Source organism: Phallusia mammillata, chromosome 5, assembly GCF_965637545.1.
Source record: "Phallusia mammillata chromosome 5, kaPhaMamm4.hap1.1, whole genome shotgun sequence".
Taxonomy (NCBI): Eukaryota; Metazoa; Chordata; class Ascidiacea; order Phlebobranchia; family Ascidiidae; genus Phallusia; species Phallusia mammillata.
In genome coordinates this window covers 26623697-26644641 of record NC_137256.1, presented here as the reverse complement: position 1 = coordinate 26644641, position 20945 = coordinate 26623697, and the positions used below count along the sequence as shown (strand labels likewise).

General features: G+C 35.8%; 3 protein-coding genes across 19 annotated transcripts; 1 reads left to right on the top strand and 2 right to left on the bottom strand.

Annotated features, from left to right (window-relative positions):
* Positions 1–70: 70 nt before the first annotated feature.
* On the top strand, positions 71–16117 carry LOC145228653 (uncharacterized). 17 transcript variants are annotated; one of them, XM_080093886.1, is made up of 13 exons: positions 281–467; positions 2082–2159; positions 2986–3223; positions 8249–8487; positions 8805–8977; positions 9304–9452; positions 10114–10248; positions 10762–10845; positions 11015–11070; positions 11794–11880; positions 12194–12259; positions 12946–13208; positions 13268–16117. In XM_080093886.1, the coding sequence occupies exons 8-11, from the start codon at positions 10821–10823 to the stop codon at positions 12203–12205; spliced, it is 180 nt and encodes a 59-aa protein (XP_079950012.1). In that variant the 5' UTR covers positions 281–467; positions 2082–2159; positions 2986–3223; positions 8249–8487; positions 8805–8977; positions 9304–9452; positions 10114–10248; positions 10762–10820; the 3' UTR covers positions 12206–12259; positions 12946–13208; positions 13268–16117. The 17 variants fall into 17 exon arrangements, with proteins under 17 accessions (XP_079950015.1, XP_079950013.1, XP_079950012.1 ...); XM_080093889.1 differs by lacking the exons at positions 2082–2159; positions 2986–3223 and having other exon boundaries at positions 71–467; XM_080093890.1 differs by lacking the exons at positions 281–467; positions 2082–2159; positions 2986–3223 and adding an exon at positions 7210–7272.
* LOC145229746 (angiopoietin-related protein 1-like) lies at positions 13781–19438 on the bottom strand. The gene is made up of 7 exons (XM_080095071.1): positions 19345–19438; positions 18540–18796; positions 18364–18460; positions 18205–18301; positions 14427–14558; positions 14074–14130; positions 13781–13970 (listed from the first exon to the last, which is right to left on the bottom strand). The coding sequence occupies exons 1-7, from the start codon at positions 19436–19438 to the stop codon at positions 13781–13783; spliced, it is 924 nt and encodes a 307-aa protein (XP_079951197.1).
* Positions 19439–19870: 432 nt separating this feature from the next.
* On the bottom strand, positions 19871–20731 carry LOC145228640 (uncharacterized). Its single transcript, XM_080093818.1, has one exon. It carries the CDS (start codon positions 20701–20703, stop codon positions 20290–20292), a length of 414 nt encoding a protein of 137 aa, XP_079949944.1. The 5' UTR covers positions 20704–20731; the 3' UTR covers positions 19871–20289.
* Positions 20732–20945: the final 214 nt, after the last annotated feature.

Here is a 20945-nt window from a genome sequence, read left to right as displayed (position 1 = left end):
CATTATTCGAATATTCGCCAACAAAAAAATTGAAGACGAATTAATCCGCATCGGTTGCGACTGGATCAGTAAACTGTATTTCAGAAAACAGGTGGTGCGGTGCTGTATTTGTTACTGGGTTATTGTTTTAACGGTATTCGTATTTTGTCAAAACACCAGTTACATTTTGCAATAGTTGGATATTGAAAAAGGCTAAGGCACATTAAGTTAAGTAAACAGCGAAAAATGATGTGAAACAAAATTATTTATTTACCTTTTTTGTTTGGATTAAATAATTGTTACTTATTTTGTTTTTTCCACAGCCAACCATTGAACAAAAAAATGGGTTAGGTTTAACTGATCCTTATGTATATTGCAACAACTCTACTATGTCAGATAAATCATGGATTAAGTCAAATGTCTCTGCTCTGCACATATGGATTTATTACTTATGTGAAGCCATCTCAACTTTCTGGCACTGTTTTGAGGTAAACAATTTACCATGTTAGTTTTTAATTGTTTCAAAAAAAGTTATGTTCATATTTTTCTACTTACCTGTGTAAAAGTGCAACCATAAGTTGTGACCATATGGTCTCATCAGTACAGCTGGTAACAAGGGATTGCCTAGTTCACTTCAGTTGAAATATTTGGTTTGTTATTTTCTTGGTCATTGGCATCTAGTTTTTTTGATATTTCATCCCAGGGTTGTGTCACGAACTTTGAAGCAGCCAGGTGGTATGTTGCTGCTCAAATCCCACAACTTGTAGGTTGGTTTTATACATTTAAATATTTTTGACGATAATGGGCTTGTTGACGTTATCTTTGGTTCGTTACATAGGACTTGCAATTCATTAGGCTGAATCTTTACTTTCGCAAAACTTGGATTGATGTTGCCATTTTTGAAAAATTGCATTTGTTACTTCAATTAAAGGGCATTCAAAGGTATATATATATACTTCTTTACCTTGCATTCTACATAATGAGTAACACAGTCTGATACTTAATATGTTGCTAGAATGATTTTATGCTCTAGGTAAAGGACAGTGGACCTCAGTGTTAAAACTGCTGATGGTTTCCTAGCTTGGTATTGACAATATTGTTGGTACACAAACACATACTTTCTTTACTTGGAGGTGTTGTATCCTTTTGTATTGGTTTATTTAATTGTTAATTGTGAAATAAGGGGTTTAAATAACTAAAATATTGCGCTAAAAATCTGAAATAAGTTTGCAATTTGTTGCTAAGGGCTAGTTGCACTAAATTCCATGCATTAAAACTGTATTTACATCAAAACAAAGTCAAATGTGACAAATTTGTCATTTTTGGCACACCATATATAGCTGCTATCTCATGTAGTTATCAGTATGTTTTCAAATCCTATTGTGGCCATCACAAAAATAAGGACTTCATTTTTATTGGTTGCGTTAAGATTTATTGTTTGAGAAAATGCAAAACATATAAAAAGGCCTACAGTCATAAGGTGCCAACTTTGAAATGTTAAGGTATATCACAAAAGCATTTTTACTACCAGGGTCTTCCGCTACTATTACAAATGAAAATGATTGCTTGTTTGTGTGTAATAACGCCACTTTGAATATCACAAAAAAGAAATGCCTGTTTCTCTTTGCAACAACATTGATGTGCTTTAAACCAATTTGCAAGTGTTTGAATTCCAAAACTGCTTCAGGCTGTTTTACAATTGTAACGAATGTGAACAATTCATTGGCTGTGAGACAATAGTCGATTAAAACAATGGTGTTTGTTATGTATTGGTTTGTCAATACATTGTTAGCTGTGTATTGTACATGACAAAACTTAGTCCTATTCTTAGGTATAAGGCATACTCAAAAAATGGAAGAGGCTTACCCATTAGATATTCACCCATCGATAGGGCTATTTTCTTGTTGGTATAGAGTTGCAAGGTTTTTTTTTTGTATCACAATGAAATATGTGGCATATATTTGGTGACAGCTGTAATATATATATAATGTTGGTCTACGAGGGCAGGGGGAGAATTTATTGGCATATTCCACTTCTTATCATACAAACATTTATAAAATCTCTGTCACTTATTCACATATACATCTTTTTCTATAACACAGGTTTCTCGACAGAATGTTTCATCAATGCAATCCACGAAGTATCTCCATGGAATTGCAATGTTTCTCCTACATATGCAGGTATGTAGATAAAACAGAGGCAGTGGTGGGATTCAGCCGGTTCATAACAGTTCCGCAGAACTGTGTCATGAAATTTTATAAGATCAGCAAAACGGTTGGCATTACTGGTTACTGTCAATGGACTTTTTGTAACAGAACCGGCTGAAAAATATGACTTTTGTTGTGATAGGACCAGCTGGCAAAAAAAGTAAATCCCACCACTGAACAGAGGTGCTCAATATTTAAGCTATATATGCCCACATCACAGGTCCCTATTTCAAAAAGGGCCACCAGGAAATGATATTTATTCCATAATATCCCATTCACTGGTGCATAAAAGTACAGATTGTTGTGTAATTGCATCCATACAACTTAACCTCTAGCTTCTAGCAGTTTTTCACATCACTATTTACATTGTTACATGTTAAGACTCTAAGCATGTAATATGTATATTTTTAAGCCCCTAAAATTTGTTACTAAAGAAGCAAAAGTCACAAAGGCAATTGTCTCAATACATGGTTTATTGTATCACAGTCGGCAGTATGTACATTTTAAAAGATGCTCTGACTGCATAAACCTTTATCTATAGGGACAAGCTGCTGTATTGCCACATTTTGTGAAACTCTAACTTATAGTTAAGCATTGAATTGAAAGGTTAAAAATTCATCCTGGCTTTCTAGCAAGCTTGTAACGAACAACTGTAACTCGCATATAAATATCTGTTTTATTAAATTTATAGGTTTACCTAATTTGTGTGAAAAATATTGTAATCTTTGCTTCTTCTCTGATATTATTTTCATTACCTTGTAAAAGCACAACACTATTAACAAGCTTTGTCATTAAACAGATGAAAAACTTCCTTATTTGGTCAGTTCTTGGATCACTGCCAACTTTTGGCATCTCTGACCCATTTGGATTACCTTCACCTGAATGTTATATCACTTGTCAATACAAAATATCAGTTTCTTCATCACCATGTTCGTTGGGGTGTCACAGGGGATGCTTTTTATAGAGGAAGATGAGAATCAGTGGATGTTACCAAAATAACAACAATAAACAAGTCAGTGGATGAGCTGCAAAACAAGGTTAATATGGATTAATTATTTTGGGGGATGTAGAACATAAAGGTCATGAAGCTCCATACATAGGCGTCGATTCCCGGGGTGGCAGGGGTGGCATGCCTCCCCACAAAAAATCTCTGGGGTGGCAGCCTTTATGAAATAGCTATGCTGCCACCCCATAAATTGCCTGGCTGTATTCATATCCGTGTATTGCAGATATTCGTTTCTTTCATTCACATGCGCTCTCTGCGAAATCCCTTTTGTTTTTGAACAATGCATGGGGAAAACCCATTTTGGGCTACTTGCTTTAGTGATTTTCGTCAAGTTTGCTTCTCCAGAGCAAGTCTGAACAAGACTTATGATGTAACAATGGCAATTTTCAAGTTTTTATGTATTCTGGATGCTAATTGGCAGTTGGGGATTATATTGTTACATAAAGTGTCTTATTTCCGTGCGCGGGAAATATAATTGCAGCTGCCACCCATGTGTGCAAATTTTGTGTCGAAACTGCAATGCTGTTTTGATACTTTTGGAAAAATGAACATGTAAAATTAATTTACAGTTCTCTGTTTGAGTATCACGAGCCACATTTGCGTTTTGTGCGTTATGTTACCTTTTGAACCACACTGCTTCAGATAAATAGCGCTACCCGGCACAAGTTTCCTGCCACTAACCAGCTGCTGTATTACATCACTAACGCATTGTGACATCATAACTCCAGATGGACGATTTGTAATGTAACTTTCATAGTTGTTATGTTGAAGTTAAGAACGATTGCATAACCGCGAAATACCATCTACAAACCTTAACATGTATCGTAGTGTGGTTTGATCATGTAATGAAGTTTTGCCACCCCACGGAAGAAAATTTATGCTAAAAAATCGACGCCTATGGCTCCATGAGATGGTGTTCCTTAACTTCGGGTGTATCAGTTTTTTGTAATTTAGGGTTTTTTCATGACACATCGAAATTTAGACTTAAAACAGTATGAGAATCTATTCTGGTGTTGTAAAACACATAGTAAATTTATCTTCAATTATGTTTAATTTTAGAATTGAGCGAAACTGATACTACCATTGGAAGGGATATTTTTATTAGATTTTGTTTACATTTGTGTAGATTTCCAAGATGAAAGTGGTTGGTTCGCCGCCTGAAAGTCCTGCTGCACAACAAGCGACCCCAGCAGATAAACAGACAGACTCTGTAAGTTTCAAGACTCTGATTGCTTTGACAAAGTGCAGCATACGAGGCAGGTTCCCACATCACAGGTCCCTATTCAACAACAGCCACCAGTGTGCCAATGTTTGTTTTTAATTACAATTTTAAGGAAATGATATTTATTCCACAATATCCCATTCACTGGTGCATAAAAGTATAGACTGGTGTGTAATTGCATCCACAGTTTTAACTTAACCACTTGCTTCTAACAGTTTGTCACATCACTATTCACATTGTTACATGTTAATACTATGGATTGCTTTTAAACAACATGCATACAGACAGTCTAGCACAGTGGTTCCCAACCTTTCGTGGACCGTGGCCCCCTTAAAGTAACTTTTTGGCCTCGTGGCCCCCTTCAAGTTACCATGTAGGACCTGTGGCCCCCTTAAAATGTAGATAGCAATCTCGCGTTGGAATGCGGTATAAAATTTTGGCCCTAAACAGGTCTAATAGAGTAAATGAGCATGATAAACTTCACTACAAACAAATAGTATGTGAAATAGTCCATTAAATTCAGGATAAAGTTAAAGTGAAAATGACTTTTAGTGGGTGTTTCTTGTCAATCTATGCCTGTGTCCCCCCAGAACACAGCTTGTGGCCCCCCTGGGGGGCCATGGGCCCTGGTTGGGAACCACTGGTCTAGCAGCTAGACCCATACATCTTATAAGCATGTAATATGTATATATTTGATCCCCTGAGAAGAAGCCAAAAGCCACAAAAGCAATTGTATCAATACATGGTTCCTTATATTTATATCACAGTAGTCAGTATGCACATTTTAAAAGATGCTCTGGCTGCATAAACTTTTATCTCGACAGGGACAAGCTGCTATACTGCCACATTTTGTGAAACTCTAACTTATAGTAAAGTATTTCAATTAAAATACACAAAAAAATTATCTTTAATTATGTTTAATTTTAGAATTTGATCGAAACTGAAACTACCATTGGAGGGATGTGTCACGAAACTGATGGAGAGATGTGAATGTTTGTTACAACGGTTTTGTTACTCTGATGGTCGGCTTGGTTATTAAACACATACAGAATTTATTGGAGAAAAGTCATCAGGATGGACTCGACTGATTCTGTTTTAGGTAGGAATTTTTTACATATTTTTTCACTTGCTATATTGTGGGTTATGGTTTATGGATGTGTCAGATATAAATATATTCTGTTTCATTACATTAGGATTATAGATTTCAAACTAGCATTCATTGAGGAAAACTCTAATATTTACTTATTTTGGTTCAAAGTTGAAGCAAAAAGCCTGAAAAATAAGACAATCATAAACTACATTATTAGTCAAATAATTTCCAGCTAATTTCATACTTTTTGTTGCTTTAGCCAAATCAAGCCCGCTTGATGCCTGATAATATATTTTCGTCTGTGCACTGACCAAGGGTTCTTGTTTGCGTTTGGCGCATGGCCCAGTCTATTGTAGACTGCAATTTCATGGCATTTGTACCCTTTAGATTGCAAACATGAGATATGTTTAGAATAAGGTTCAATATTCACTTCTTTAGCCTGGAACTGTACTTTTGAAGGCAAGGCATTTGTTGTTGTATTTTAGCTAAATATATAACATATGATGACTCAGCAAAAACAAGTATCTTGTGAAACACTTTTAATAGGAATAACAATGGCCTAAATTGGCTTAAAAGCGACATGCTTTATTAACTAAACGTTTCGAAAAATGCTCTTGCCATCATCAGTGATATGAAGGGGCCACATCAGTTACACCCATTTATATCCACTTGAGTCACGCAAAAGATTGATAAAAAGTTATTATTCCAAGATCCTAATCCTTTGTTGCAATGCTTGGGTTGTCCATCTACTTCGATCCTTTGATGCTTTGCTGGAAAACAGTGGATCATGAAGAGATTAATATCAAACCACAAAGTCAATGTTACAACCTAATTGGCAAATTCAGAAGAAACAAAACATCTATGGACTGGTTTTTGCTGAGGTAGGATTTTCTCATTTGTGTGTGATAGGTAATAAGGCAAGTAAGAGTAAAATGTATTGAGAAATGACAGCTTCCATCAAAACTGAGATAAAGATATGCCGATCTGTGTTAGTAAATGTAATTGCACCACACAAACACATTTATGTTAGGCCTTAAGCATGTTGTTCCAATCTCTAATAAAATATTGACTCTTATCCTGTATATGGTAGAGATATAAATTCATGTGGTTGCTACATGGATTCTGGAAAACATTTTATTCAATGATCAACGACACATTGAAGTAGTAGTTGTTTTATAAAACATCTTTGAAAACATTTGGTGTAAGATGTTTATGTGCTTTTTGTTTTTGTTCACTTAATGCTTTTGCCTCCAATTTACCATAAGCCACTGATTTTTTTCTGGACTTGAAAAAGACATAGACCCATGTATCTTAAATGACTATGAAATGTGCAAGATGCAATTTCCATGTAAAGTTTTCTTTAATCAGATAGAGCTAATTTTGGCAGAAAATTGATTATAATGAGTTTCAGCATTGTCATGCACGACTGCATTTTGTCATCAAGCCATAAAACATAAGATGACTTAGCAAAAACGAGTGTTTGGTGACACAGTTTAAAATATCTTAATTTGATAAATCTCTTGTTGCGTATAATTTGATAATTTGATAATCCCAGTAGCTTAACACCAGATATTATTGGAGTTACTTTCGTTAATGCTTTTTTTTAAGTTTGTTTATTGTGTAGATTTGTTGAAGTGGTTGGTTCGCCGCCTGGAAGTTCTGCTGCACAACAAGCGACCCCAGCAGATAAACAGACAGACTCTGAAACCCTGTAAGACTCTAATTGCTTCGACAAAGTGCAGCATACAAGGCAGGCTCCCACATCAAGGTCCATATTCAACAACGGCCACCAGTGTGCTATTGTGTTTGTATGTAAATTACAGTTTTAAGGAAATATAACTTATGTCCCAAAACCCCATTCACTGGATCATAAAAGTACAGATTCGAGTCTAATTGCATGTATAATTTAGCTTAACCACTTGCTTCTAACAGTTTGTCACATCACTATTTACATTGTTACATGTTAAGATAATAGATTGTTTTTAAACAACATGCATACAAAGAGTATAGCAGCTAGGTTCCTATATCTTCTAAGCATGTAATATGTATGTATTTGAGCCCCTGAAATCTGTTACTTAAGAAGCCAACAGCCACAAAGGCAAGTGTATCAATACATGGTTTATTGCAGGGGTGTCCAACTCGAATACACCACCGTGCCAATTTGGTTTCAAAATATACTCGCGTGCCAACCTTTGGTACGTTTTCCATACCATATGTCCTAAACATCTTAACGGTACGGACTAATTCCGAATATTTGGCCGATATGTAGAACCCTATTAAATGGTAAAAAACACATATTATGTCGCAAAATGCGAGTAAACTTGTCCAGCAGATAGACTCATATTTCTCCTAAGCTTGCAATATTTATATTTTTCAGACCCTGAAATCTGTTACTTAAGAAGCAAAAGCCCCCAAAACAATTGTATCAATACATGGTTTATTATATCAAAGTCAGCAGTATGTACATTTTAAAGATGCTCTGACTGTAAATGTTTGTCTATTAGGACAAGCTGCTGTACTGCCACATTTTGCAAACTTTAACTTATGGTTAAGCATTAAATTGAAAGGTTAACAATTCATCCTGGCTTTCTAGCAGGCTTGTAACAAACAATTGTAACTTCCATATCAATATCTGTCGTTTATGATTTTATTCACTTTTTGTATAAACATTATGTAATCTTTGCTTCTCTGATAATGTCTTCTTTTTCTTGTAAAACTTATCAACAAGTTTTATCATTAAACAGGTGAAAAACGTCCTTATTTGGTCGGTTCTTGGCTTACAGCGCAACTTTTGGCATCCCTGACCCATTTGGATTACCTTCACCTGAATGTTATATCACTTGTCAATATGAAATATCAGTTTCTTCATCACCATGTTCTTTCCAGTGCCACAGAAAAAGCTTTTTATGGAGGCAGCTGAGAATCTGTGGATGTTACCAAAATAACAACAATAAACAAATCAGTGGACGGACTGCAAAAAAAGGTTAATATGGACTAATTATTTGTGGGTTGTGAAACATAACAGTCATTAAGCTTCATGAGATTATGTTTTTCATCTGCTGGTGCAGCAGGTTTTTTGAAAAGTTTCAGACAGAATATTTCCAATTTCACATGACAGATAAAATTCAGACTTAAAACAGTAAAAACAAAAACAACCAAGAGATCTGTTTAATCACAGTCCTGTAAATCTTGGTTAAAAATGTTAGCGGTCTGCAAGCTCAACAAAGTTAAAAACACTGTATTGGAATCTATTTTGGTGTTTTATAACACACAGTATAGTTTAATTATGTTTAATTTTAGATTTGATTGAAACCGAAACTAGCAGTGTAGAGATGTGTTGAGAAACTGATGGAGAGATGTGAATGTTTGTTACAACTGTTTTGTTATTCTGATGGTCAGCTTGGTTATCAAACACATACAGAATTTATGGGAGAAAAGTCATCAGGATGGACTCGACTGATTCTGTTGTTTAGGTGAGCATTTTTTTACATATTTAAGCTCTAAAAACTCTAATGAAGCATTTGTACCATTTAGTTTGCAAACATGAGGTATGTTTAGAATAAGGTTCAATATTCACTTTCTAAGCCTGGAACTCTACGTTTGAAGCCCAGGCATTTGTTGTTGTATTTTAGCTATAAAACATAAGTTGACTCAGCAAAAACCAGTATCTTGTAAAACACTTTTAATAGAGATAATCAGTAAAATGAAGGGCCATGTCATTTAAACCTGTTTATATTCACTTGAGTAATGTAAAAGATTGATAAAAAGGTATTTTTGCTATAATTGTTGCCTAGCTTAGGTTTTCCATCTACTTCGATCCTTTGTTGCTTTGCTGGAAAAGAGTGGAGTAGATCATGAAGAGATTAATATCAAACCACAAAGTCTATGTCACAACCCAATTGACAAATTCAGAAGAAACAAAACATCCATGGACTGGTTTTTGCTGAGGTAGGATTTTCTCATTCGTGTGTGATAGGTAATAAGGCAAGTAAGAGTAAAATGTTTTGAGAAATGACAGCTTCCATCAAAACTGAGGTAAAATATACTGATCTGTGTTAGTAAATGTAATTGCCACACACAAACAAATTTATGTCAGGCCTTGAAGCATGTTGTTCCAATCTCTAATAAAAAATTGATTCTTATCCTGTATATGGTGGATATATAAATTGATGTGGTTGCTACATGCTTCAGTATGCTCGACAACATTTTATTCAATGATCAGCAATACATTGAAGCAGTAGTTGGTATATAAAACATCTCTCTTTAAAAACATATGGTGTTGGAAGTTTATGTGCTTTTTGTTTTTTATTCACTTAATGCTTTTGCCTCTAGTTTAACATAAGCCATTAATTTTTCTAGACTTAAAGTAATTTTCTAGACTAAAAATTACTATCAAGTAAGCAAGAGGCAATTTTTGAGTAAATGTTCGAATTAATTCCAGCATTGTCATGCACAACTGCATTTTGTCATCAAGCTATAAAACATAAGATGACTCAGCAAAAATGAGTATTTAGTGACACAACTTAAAATATCTTGCTGCGTATACTTTGATAATTAGGTTTACACTAAATATTGTGGAGTTTATACAAGTTTGTTTACATTCTTAAAGGTTCCCAAGATAGAGGAAGTGATTGGTTCGCCGCCTGAAAGTCCTGCTGCACAACAAGCGACCCCAGTAGATAAACAGACAGACTCTATAAACCCTGTAAGAGTGCAGCATACAAGGCAGGCTCCCACATCACAGGTCCCTATTTAACAACGTCCACCAGTGTGCCAATGGTTTTGTATGTAAATTACAAGTTAAAGAAATAGAATTGTCTCCCAATATCCCATTCACTGGTGCATAAAAGTACAGATTGGTGTCTAATTTTTCCAAAGTTTTAACATAACCACTTGCTTCTGACAGTTTGTCACATCACTATTTACATTGGTAACATGTTAAGACTATGGATTGTTTTTAAACAACATGCATACAAACAGTCTAGCAGCTAGGCTCCAATATCTTCTAAACTTGTAGTATGTATATTTTTAAGTCCCTGAGAAGCAGCCAAAAGCAACAAAAGGAATTGCATTTATACATGGTCTATTATATTTATATCACAGTTGCCAGTATGTACATTTTAAAAGATGCTCTGACTGCATAAACTTTTATCTTGACAGGGACAAGCTGCTGTAATGCCACATTTTGTGAAACTCTAACTTATAGTAAAGCATTGTTTTAAAACACACAATAAAATTTATCTTTAATTATGTTTAGACTTTGACGGAAACTGAAACTAGCATTGGAGGGATGTGTTGAGAAACTAAAGGAGAAGGATGGACTCGACTGATTCTGTTTTAGGTGAGCAATTTTTAACATATTTTCTCACTTGCTATATTGTGGGTTTGTTATTGGTTTATGGGTTTGTTATTGGTATGTACATATATACTGTTTTATTGCATTAGGATTATGGATTTCAAACTAGCATTCATTGAGAAAAACATTAATGGATAATTACTTATTTCTTCAGAAGAAAATTTAGAAGAAACAAAATATCCATGGACTGTTTTTTTGTTTTTCTTTGAGGTAGGATTTTCTCATTTGTGTGTGATAGGTAATAAAGACAAGTAAGAGTAAAATGTTTTGAGAAATGACAGCTTCCATCAAAACTGAGATAAAGATATCGTGATCTGTGTTAGTTAATGTAATTGCAACACACAAACACATTCATGTCAGGTCTAAGCATGTTGTGGCAAACCTGTGATAAAATATTGATTCTTATCCTGTATATGGTAGATATATATTTCATGTGGTTGCTACATGCTTCAGTCTTAATATTCTGGACAACAACTTATTCAATAATCAGCAATACATTGAAGCAGTAGTTGGTGTATAAAACATTCTTCTTTGAAAACATATCATGTAGGAAGTTTATGTGCTTTTTGCTTTTTATTCACTTAACACTTTTGTCTCCAATTTACCATAAGCCACTATTTTTTTCTGCACTTGAAAGAGACGTAGCCCCATGCATCTTAAATTACTATAAAGTAGCACTTTCCATGTAAAGTTTTGTTTCGTTCAGTTGGGGCTGATTTTGGTAGAAAATTAATTAAAATTGGACTTTGTCATGCACAACTGCATTTGGTCATCAGATGACTCAGCAAAAATGTGTATTTAGTGACACAATTTAAAAATTCTCTTTCTACATATAGTTTGATAATTCTGATAATAATCACTGTAGCTAAACACCAGATATTTTTGGAGTTAATTTGGTTAATGTGTTTTTTTTAAGTTAGTTTATTTGTGTAGATTTCCAAGATGGAGGAAGTGGTTGGTTCGCCGCCTGGAAGTCCTGCTGCACAACAAACAACCCCAGCAGATAAACAGACAGACTCTGTAAGTTTGAAGACGTTCATTGCTTTGACAAATTGCACAGTTTTGCGGAGTGACGTTTCCCCAAATTGGCTTCGCCAGTTCGAGGTAGCCAACGTGATTTAACTTTCTGTTGGCGCGGCTGATTCGTGGCATATAAACGAAATGCAAACTCGCTTTCGTCCTGCAACCGCAAATGCACTTGATTTATTCTTGGCTAAAGTTTAAAGAACACGTCATGATTCTGACGTCACCAGCTTACGATTGGTTGAAAGTCTTGGTTCGTTGTTTTAATAATTTTTTTTTAAATTATTTTACCAGTCATTTTGTTTTTTAGGCGATGCAGTGAAATTGATTCGACATTTGCTAACTAAAGATTCCAGCGATCGAGCAGACTCAAAAGGTATTTTAAAATAAACTACAACTTGGCATTATTTATCAGGGATAGTTACCGAGCACCGCGGTTTTTGATGATCGGTACTCGACACAAAATCCTCTGAACATCGTATAATGATAAGTCTGAGTTTAGATAAAGTTATGTTTACAATCTATTAGCATATAAGTATTAATTTCTTGAAACAAGCAACCGGTATACAATGATCACATATGTGGGAGTTGTTTGTGTTTAGCATCATAACAAGTAACGGCAAATCAGCGTTAGTAACAAAATCGCTGAAGTTTATAATAGTTTAGTAATTTATTCAGCTTCAAGCAAGTTAAGTGGAGAAAATATTTGCAACACAAACGCAATTCTGTGATTTACGTTGGAAAAGCCTTTTCAAAAAGAGGCTACGTCTCAAGAAAAATGGCGTATTTTTTTTGCTTTTTCTTATGACCCCACACGCATGCCTTCCCTGCAAACAACTCGTGACCCCCTTTGGCGGCCGTGGGCCCGCTTTGAGAACCGCTGCAATAGGGAAACATGAGATGGTTTATCAAACAAAACAATTTCGGTCTTTTACATCACAATATACCTGAATTTTTGTGCCAATTTCTTACATTTTAACCAATGTTTTAATTCCAACATTGTCCAACCATAACGTGGGAAATACGTTTGTCACCTCACAAACTTATTCTCATTTTCCGAAGATATCCGGAGCAATCCGATGTTTTCCGATCTTTCCTGGCACGATTTGTTGTTCGTTCCTCAATCCGAGAGATAAAAGACATGTGCTACTTTGGTACGGAAGTCAACCACAGCACACGCGCCACTTCCGTTGCCATGACGACCGAGTTAGAAATAACGTTTCACCGTTTGTTGCTAGGACAACCGAGGAAAAAAGGTTACCATGGCAACGGTGTGAGAAGCAAATCGTGCTTTGCATTTGTTTCCATGACAAAAGAGTGACAAAGTAGGTTTCAACTTTCGTAACCATGGCAACAACGTGACTCAACTTTTCTCTGTTACTAGGGCAACCGATTGAAGGTGACTCCACATCTAACTATAGTTTCCATGGCGATTTCTAACTTAGCCAGCGCTACGTCATTTGTGTGCAGTAAGTTGAAATTTTCTTAACTTCTGCTTATTCTGTCTTTGCTATCTAAAATGGAAAGCTCGTAACACAATTTAACAAGTGCTGATTAAGCCGTGTATTGTATTTACAAAATCAAATCAAGGTTTTTAATGCAAATATTTTTACACGTATTTTAATTGTTACTAATAATACCACGGTTTATCTGCACATTTTTTTAACATTCAAATTAATTTGCACGAAATTCAGTTAAATAACTTTTGGAGAAAAAAACTTCGTTGTTTTTTTGTTACATCCTAATCACTAACGGTTAAAAAGTAGAATTAAGCGAATTTTAAGATCAGCAACATTTACACTTAATTCAACAGGGTAATTGTATTTACATAATTTACACCGATACGGGAAAATTAATAAAAGTCCGTGTTTTTATCTTTGGAAGAGAAATGTTGATTTTATTCGCATTTAAACATCATCGTTGATTCTTTAATCGCTTCACTCCAACCTTTCCAGTGAACCCAGATCATGTTGTAGTTGTGACCTTCTGATCTTCCCCATTCAGCGTTGAGTTTAGAATAGGAACAAACGTTATACCACCATCCACCGCCAGCGCCGTCATAAAGTGCACAGTTGATTCCAGGATGCCTGTGTCACAATGTAATATTCCAATAAAACTTAACCTCGATACAAACTACACAAACACATGGTGAAATATTTAGTCGTGTGTTTCAACCAATAGCGCCATTACTTATCAGTTGTGACGTCACACAGGCTGTTTTGATGGTTTGATGACGTCACACACTTACTACCCAAATGAATTTATTTTTGGATTTTTTTGATTTTTTTAATAAACGGTTTTTAAAAAGATTATTAAACATACGAGTCGTTTACTCAGTTTTTTTTTAAATTAAACAAAAATTAATTTGCATTTTGATCATTGTATTTTTCCTGTAGTTTATATGTTTTCTGTGTAATTAATTTTGCACAATTGTTTTTGTCTTGCAATGTGACGTCATAAAAGAAATTTGCAATGTAACAAAAAAATCTTGTTCGTTTGACAATGCGGAAATATTTTTTATACTTATGAACATAAACTGTATTTACTCATCATTATCCCGATCTTTGGTGGTGAATTGCATTCCGTTGTGATATTCCAAACTGTCACCAGCCGTTCCACTGAAGCCAGAAACATGTAAACGATAATTGTCTGATTCGTCATCGATTGCAAACGAACTGCGAAAACAAAACACATTGTTGGTGTTTTTGTGTTTATTTTGGGTCGCCCAGGACACACTTTTCGCTTTCCTTTATGTTTTTGTTTTTAGTTTAACGCTGGGAGTCGATCCGGAACTGAACCCGAACCCGCGAACCGGTTTGAGCGGTTAAATTCAATAAACCTGAACCGAACCGGTAAAAATGCAGCCTGTATTATTTTTTGTAATCGCCACCAGAATTTTTATTGATTTCAAACAATGTACTGAAGCTTTACGTCGAAGATGGATTCGTTTCTTATGCGGAAAAGTTTGATCCAAGGGAAACTATGCAGCCTAAAACCTGCCACGGCACGTCCTACCTTTCGTTTTGTGTTAACCAGGTGTTTAATGCAAGCGGTAGATGATGGCGAATTACCTTTTTGTTTGCTGATAGAATATTTAGATCGTTTGTAGCTTTGTTTAAAATGCATTGCTTCAATTTGAAATATGATAAACGACACGTTAATGGAGGGGTGGGCAAAGTTCATGCGGCCCGTCAAATGTTTGTAAATTTAAAAGAGAAAGCAAACGCTAAATGGTGTTATGAACACGGGCGTAGAGTTTTCATAAATACCAGAGTGGGACTCGCCCATACCTATACCATGTTTAGTATCTGTACCCGTGCCATTAGACTTTTTACATGCCTATAGCATAGGTTCTGCCAAAGTATTTTGCAAATAGTTACTTCACACCATTTCTTCGTTCTGTTTCAAGAACAAATGTGCGTAAACTGAATAGACCAGTGCGTTCCAATCTTTTCCAGTTTGCGGCCCACTTCAAAAAAAAAATGTTTGGGGGCGGACCACCATTTGATATTGCGACAAAACCACAATGGAAAAATAACTAAAATTGAGGCAGAAAAATAATAACCACACAAGCAATAGTTCCGTTAATGTAAAGCCTGAGCTTGCTCATTCGATATGGTGAGATCACTACTACTTTCTGGGATTTTTTGTTTTTCTTTATTTTCCTTGCTTTATCAATTTTGTAGCTAGTCAAAGACCAAATAAAGCTAACAAAGACAGTTCTAGCATCAAGATTTTACAACTAGTACAAGTACTGTTGTGACGCGACAATTGCAGTTTGTTTGTGTAATAAAGCTTTGTTTAATGTGAAATCTTACCCGGCTTTCATAGTGAGTAATATTATATTATTGAGAAAAATGTTAAAATTGAAAGTACGTTCGCACATACTGTGCAACTTTTTTAACTGATATATTGGTATGGTAATAGTTTGAAAAGCTTCGCGGCCCACCAGAAAGTTCCGCGGCCCACCGGTTGGGAAGCACTGGAATAGACGATTTGCCGAAACAGCAATTTTAACGATGATTTAGTTTTGGATATTTTGTTACAGTGGAGAATAAAAGCAAAAGCGATTTACGTTTTCAAATACAGCCTACTTTGCACTGTTGACGCCAAAACTTTGGTCACTTTGGATCAAGTTTAGGCCGTGGAAGTACTTCGCAAACGGACGTTACCCGCATAACACCTAAAGATGGATACAAAAGGAACTTTTATTGTTTACTGTTGGCGCAAGAAACTTAAAAAAACTTCGTGTAGCCTACGTTGCAATAAATGCCTGTTCATTTTATAACAAATGCAATTAATGCGTTTCAACCAATATCTGTACGATGAAGTTGCAACAAACGTATTTGTATTTAGCTGGAAACATGTTATGTTTATATGTTGGGTTAATATACTATGCGGCCCCATAAAATTGGGAACTTTTGAATGCGGCCCTTGTACTTAAAAGTTTGCCCACCCCTGTACTAAAGAATACGCAAGATAGGCGCTACAGGGCGTTTCAAAAATGACGAATTATGGGTGGAACTTTAATGAAAATTATGGAATTTAAACCGGTTTACAAACCGCAAACCGAACTCCAAAAACAGTGAACCCGAACCGAACCTGAACCCGTATAACAAGTGGTTCGACTCCCTGGTTTAAACCAATTTAAATTTCACATGGTATAAATATGTATCTTAAGTTGTGAATTGTAAAACTTGTAATGCGCTCAAAAAAAAATTAACAAAGTAGATTTGGTGCTCATTGTTTGTTGCAAAATTTAACATGTCCTAGTACAACACATTTTATGGGCCCTATTCGCACACTAGTCAGAACTAGATTGGACTGTATTTGTATTAAACGAGAGAATCAAAATGCTATAATGGAAAACTACACCAACACTTTGCGTCTTCATAGAAACAATAGAAATTTACACGTAACTGTTCATTTTAGTTTTTATATTGATGACTCCATTAAACTGTTGTGGCTCTTGGTGTGGAGCACCTGCTGCACCCGCATCTCGTAGGGCCCGATTCAGACCAGTCGGTTTAGTGATTACTTTTACAAAGCCTGATTGTTTTTTACTTGCAAAATAAAAAAACGATTTCGAGTTGTGAAATAAAAGAATAGTTGGAATATGTTTGCTTGAGGTGCTTAGAGTGGAAAAAACTCAAATGTAATTTTCCTTGCAAATTAAAATTCCTTTTAAAATACATTCGTTTTGGAAACAAACATTTCAGGGCCGTGTAATTATTGAACAGACAAATAACGGGATAATCATTAATAAATTAAAACATAGGCTAATTTCAAAAATTTGTTCTGCAAAGTAAAGGTTTTAAATTTTTGACTAAAACGTAATTTAATTTCCCTACTTGGTTTTCACTTTTTTAATTTTTTTACACCTTCACATGACGGTTTACTTAACAAGTCATATACAATAACTTGTTTGCTAAATAACAATGATTTCGAATGTGAAATGATTTCACAAAGGATGGAGATGATGAAATTTTGTCTTTGTCGCAAAAAACGGGCGAATTGACCAGAAGGTTTGTGGTGCTACAGGCCAAGTTTTGTGGACCAAAGATCGGAAAAAGATAACGTTTTGAAAATATTAACTATTGACGCGATATTAGTTATTGCTTAGTTTGAAAGATTGCGTGGCACTCATTAACTAGAAAATACACGTTTTACATCTAAAATTTGTGTAACCAAATGTTTGTCAATAAATTCTCAAATATGGCAATCTGGTAACAAGCGGCTCCTGTAGAAGCACTAAAATCTTTGGTATCATTTTCGGACGCGCTACTTGTGTGAGTAGCCTACATATTTTCTGTGATAAAGACGAAACCGTGAAACAGACCGGGCGTGAATTGTGTTCAATAATTCCAAGATGGTAGCGCCTCCTTGCGACGAAACAAACTCAATGTTTTATTTCATTAATCTTGCAATAACTTTTATTGCTCAAAATTGGCTGTTTTGTGAAGACCGGTCCGCGATAAAATTTTAGTATCAAAGCCGGTCCGTAGCGCAAAAAAAGGTTGCCGACCCCTGGTCTGGCACACATATTTCCACTGACAGTGGGTTAAAAAGGTAAAATGGATTTTTACTTTTCAAACAAGGTATTTTTCAACATAACATTTTTTCTTCAATACAGATATATTTGATGTTGTTTTTTCATGGGGTTCGAACCCGTTCAAGTTTTTTGTGTCTGTGAGTTAGGCGCGCCAGACAATTCGGCCGAGTTCCTGCCCTATTTGATCTTCGGTTGCCACAATAACCTATCACATGACCAAGTTGTAGCGCCACCATATGGACATATTATTTTATGAATATAAATCATACCTATACTGTGCGTAAGCCGTGGCGGCATCAAAACCTGTCATCTTTATTTTCAACATGCAGTTCTGTCCACTTGTCAATTCGTGTATTTTATCCAAACCTGGGTTGTTTAAAGTTTCGGTTAAATTCAATTTACGCGTTCAAACAAAATTATTTGTTCACCGAGCCAGAATTCTCCTTCCATGTTTCCGAATCCATCTTTATATTCCTGCCAGGTTCGGTGAAAATCCACACTTCCGTTAAATCGTTGTTGAAAAACCTGTCATGTAGGAAATATATGAAAAACCTGGAAGAGTGTTGTAATCCCCCGTTGTTATTCTACATAATGTTCGACTTACCGTCCAACCTTCGTCACAGACCGCTGTCTTGTTATTACGTAATCGCTGGTAACCGTTTACTGATGACGTAGAGCAGGTGTCAGGGAGCAATCGAGTAAGTTCCGTGTTACTGACAAGCGTCTGATGATCATCCACTGCTGACGTTGAGGAGGGGTCAGGGAGCAATCGAGTAACTTCCGTGTTACTGCTGACAAGCGTCTGGTCACCATCCACTGATGACGTTGAGGAGTTTATTGCTGCTAGTCGGCTGTCAATCTCTGAAACATGAAAACGAAGAAACATTTGCAAAATGACTTTTCTGTCGCTAAATTGTAAAATAAAGAACCTTCTGTATAGAAAGGAAAGCTAAAATAGTTTAGTTTCGAGACTAAATAATTACTTCCACGATTAGAGGAAATTTGTGTGGCTATATAAAGAGATATAACAAAAAGTAACTTGATTTCAACTAGTTTACAATCAAGGACAGATGTACATTACTTATTGCTTTGAGCGTATTATGTTGTTTTCTTTTATTTCCTGTTGATAAAATCCTAAATTAAATAATCAATTCTACATAGGTACATAGGATCCGGCCCTTGAGGTCATTTCATCCAGCCCCCGACCACATTTTTTGGTTTGCCAAATATTGATAACTTTGTAACATTCAAAAAATATTCTAATCCTTAAGTTTTCCTGTGGCGATATGTAGAATGATATTGCTCAATTTCATAGGATTAGAGCGCCTAGGAATGTTCCAAGGCCAGTTTGTTATGTCACAGACAAGACTAAGTGTTAATTTTGCGCAAACAAATGCCTTTTTTATTACCTGTGACGTAATATACAAGCATTGCTCGTACGAGACGACCTATACAAGTTAAAGTCGCAACACCAGCTTTTAAATGAGATTGTAGAAAAGCCATATCTTGGCGCACCCAGAAAAATCACCTCGCGGGCTAAGTTTTGAAAGGCATTTTTAGCCGCAGTGAAAAAGTTTGGTGGCCCCTGTTATAGAGTTACTATATTTACGTGAGCAAAATTCCGAATATCACTACTGTAAGAGTGTTTTAAGAAAATATTTCTGATTTTACGCCCGAATTCCGAATATTTTTCTAGCCTGTGCCTTGCCATATGGGAATTTTTGTTTTGGTAGGGTACGGTACGCAGCAAATATCATCACTGTACTGGTACACATATAAAATGTTGATTAAACGTCTAAGTTTGAATCGCTACCCTTTGCAGATAATATCAAAATTGATTGAAACCTTAAGTTAACTTTTTATGACATGATTTCATCACAAAAAAACAAAAAACAAAATAGCGCTTAAAAAGTTTAGGACGGAGGGTTACACGTTCTGTAGGCCTATTAATAAATCGGGTACATGACAAGAACAGAGATTAACTTGGCATTTGTAATTGATTTTCAAGTTGAAAAAGCTTGCTAGTGTTGTTGTCTCTTTCGCAGCAATGATTTTAAGAAACATGCTGTTGAGCAAGTTTTATGCGGCCCGGTGGTTGCCGACCGCTGGTTTTTTGCAACTGCAACAGTTTTTTATTCTGTATGGTACGTTTTGGTGGAAAGGTTTTCTGTTGTACTTCCCCCTTTTGAAAGTTTGCTGTGTGTAGAACTGCAAGTTTTGTTCACAAGCTTTTAACAAAAACATGCGAAAGTTATTTTAATCGCCAGCTGTCTGAGTGGTTATTGGGTGGTTTTATTTGTGTTATTTTGCTAAAAAAAGCCACAAACTGAAATTTTGTTTCATCAATTGCGTTTTCAATTACTTTCAGTTTGCAGAAAAACAATTGTACCTCGAAGACTTTCTCTTATTTCGTGCAAATCTCTGTTGAAGTCTTCCAAATTTAAAGCCTCTCCCTTTTCGCCCTTATGGCCTTTAGGACCCACCGGACCTTTCCGACCTGCCTTTCCCCTTCGGCCCACTCGGCCTGGCATTCCAGGGTCTCCTTTGGGACCTATTGGTCCAATAGCCCCATTGTTTCCAGGGAATCCCCTAGGACCCATCTTGCCAGGTAACCCAGTGTCCCCTTTTTCACCCCTCCCACTCAACAGGTTCCCAGGTGTGACAGTGACGTCATCACCACATGTTGCAACGGTGACGTAACTGCATTGCTGCTGTCCGCTGACCAGTGACGTACAGTACAGCAAAATTGCTGTCAGTTGTAACAACATGTTTTTAGAAATATTTTTTCTCCTGCCAAAGAAATAATTAAAACAAGCTCGGAAGGTATTTGTTTGTGTTAAACATTCAAAACAACTGAATATTTCACTCTGTGGCTTCGAAAAAACGTTTTACCAAGCAAAATTTGCAACTGGGCTCGTTGAACTAAAAGTTTTAACATAATGCTTTATGATAATACACGTTGGTTGGGCAGGCGTTTGGCTCCGAAATGATGGTATTTCTTAAATTTAAA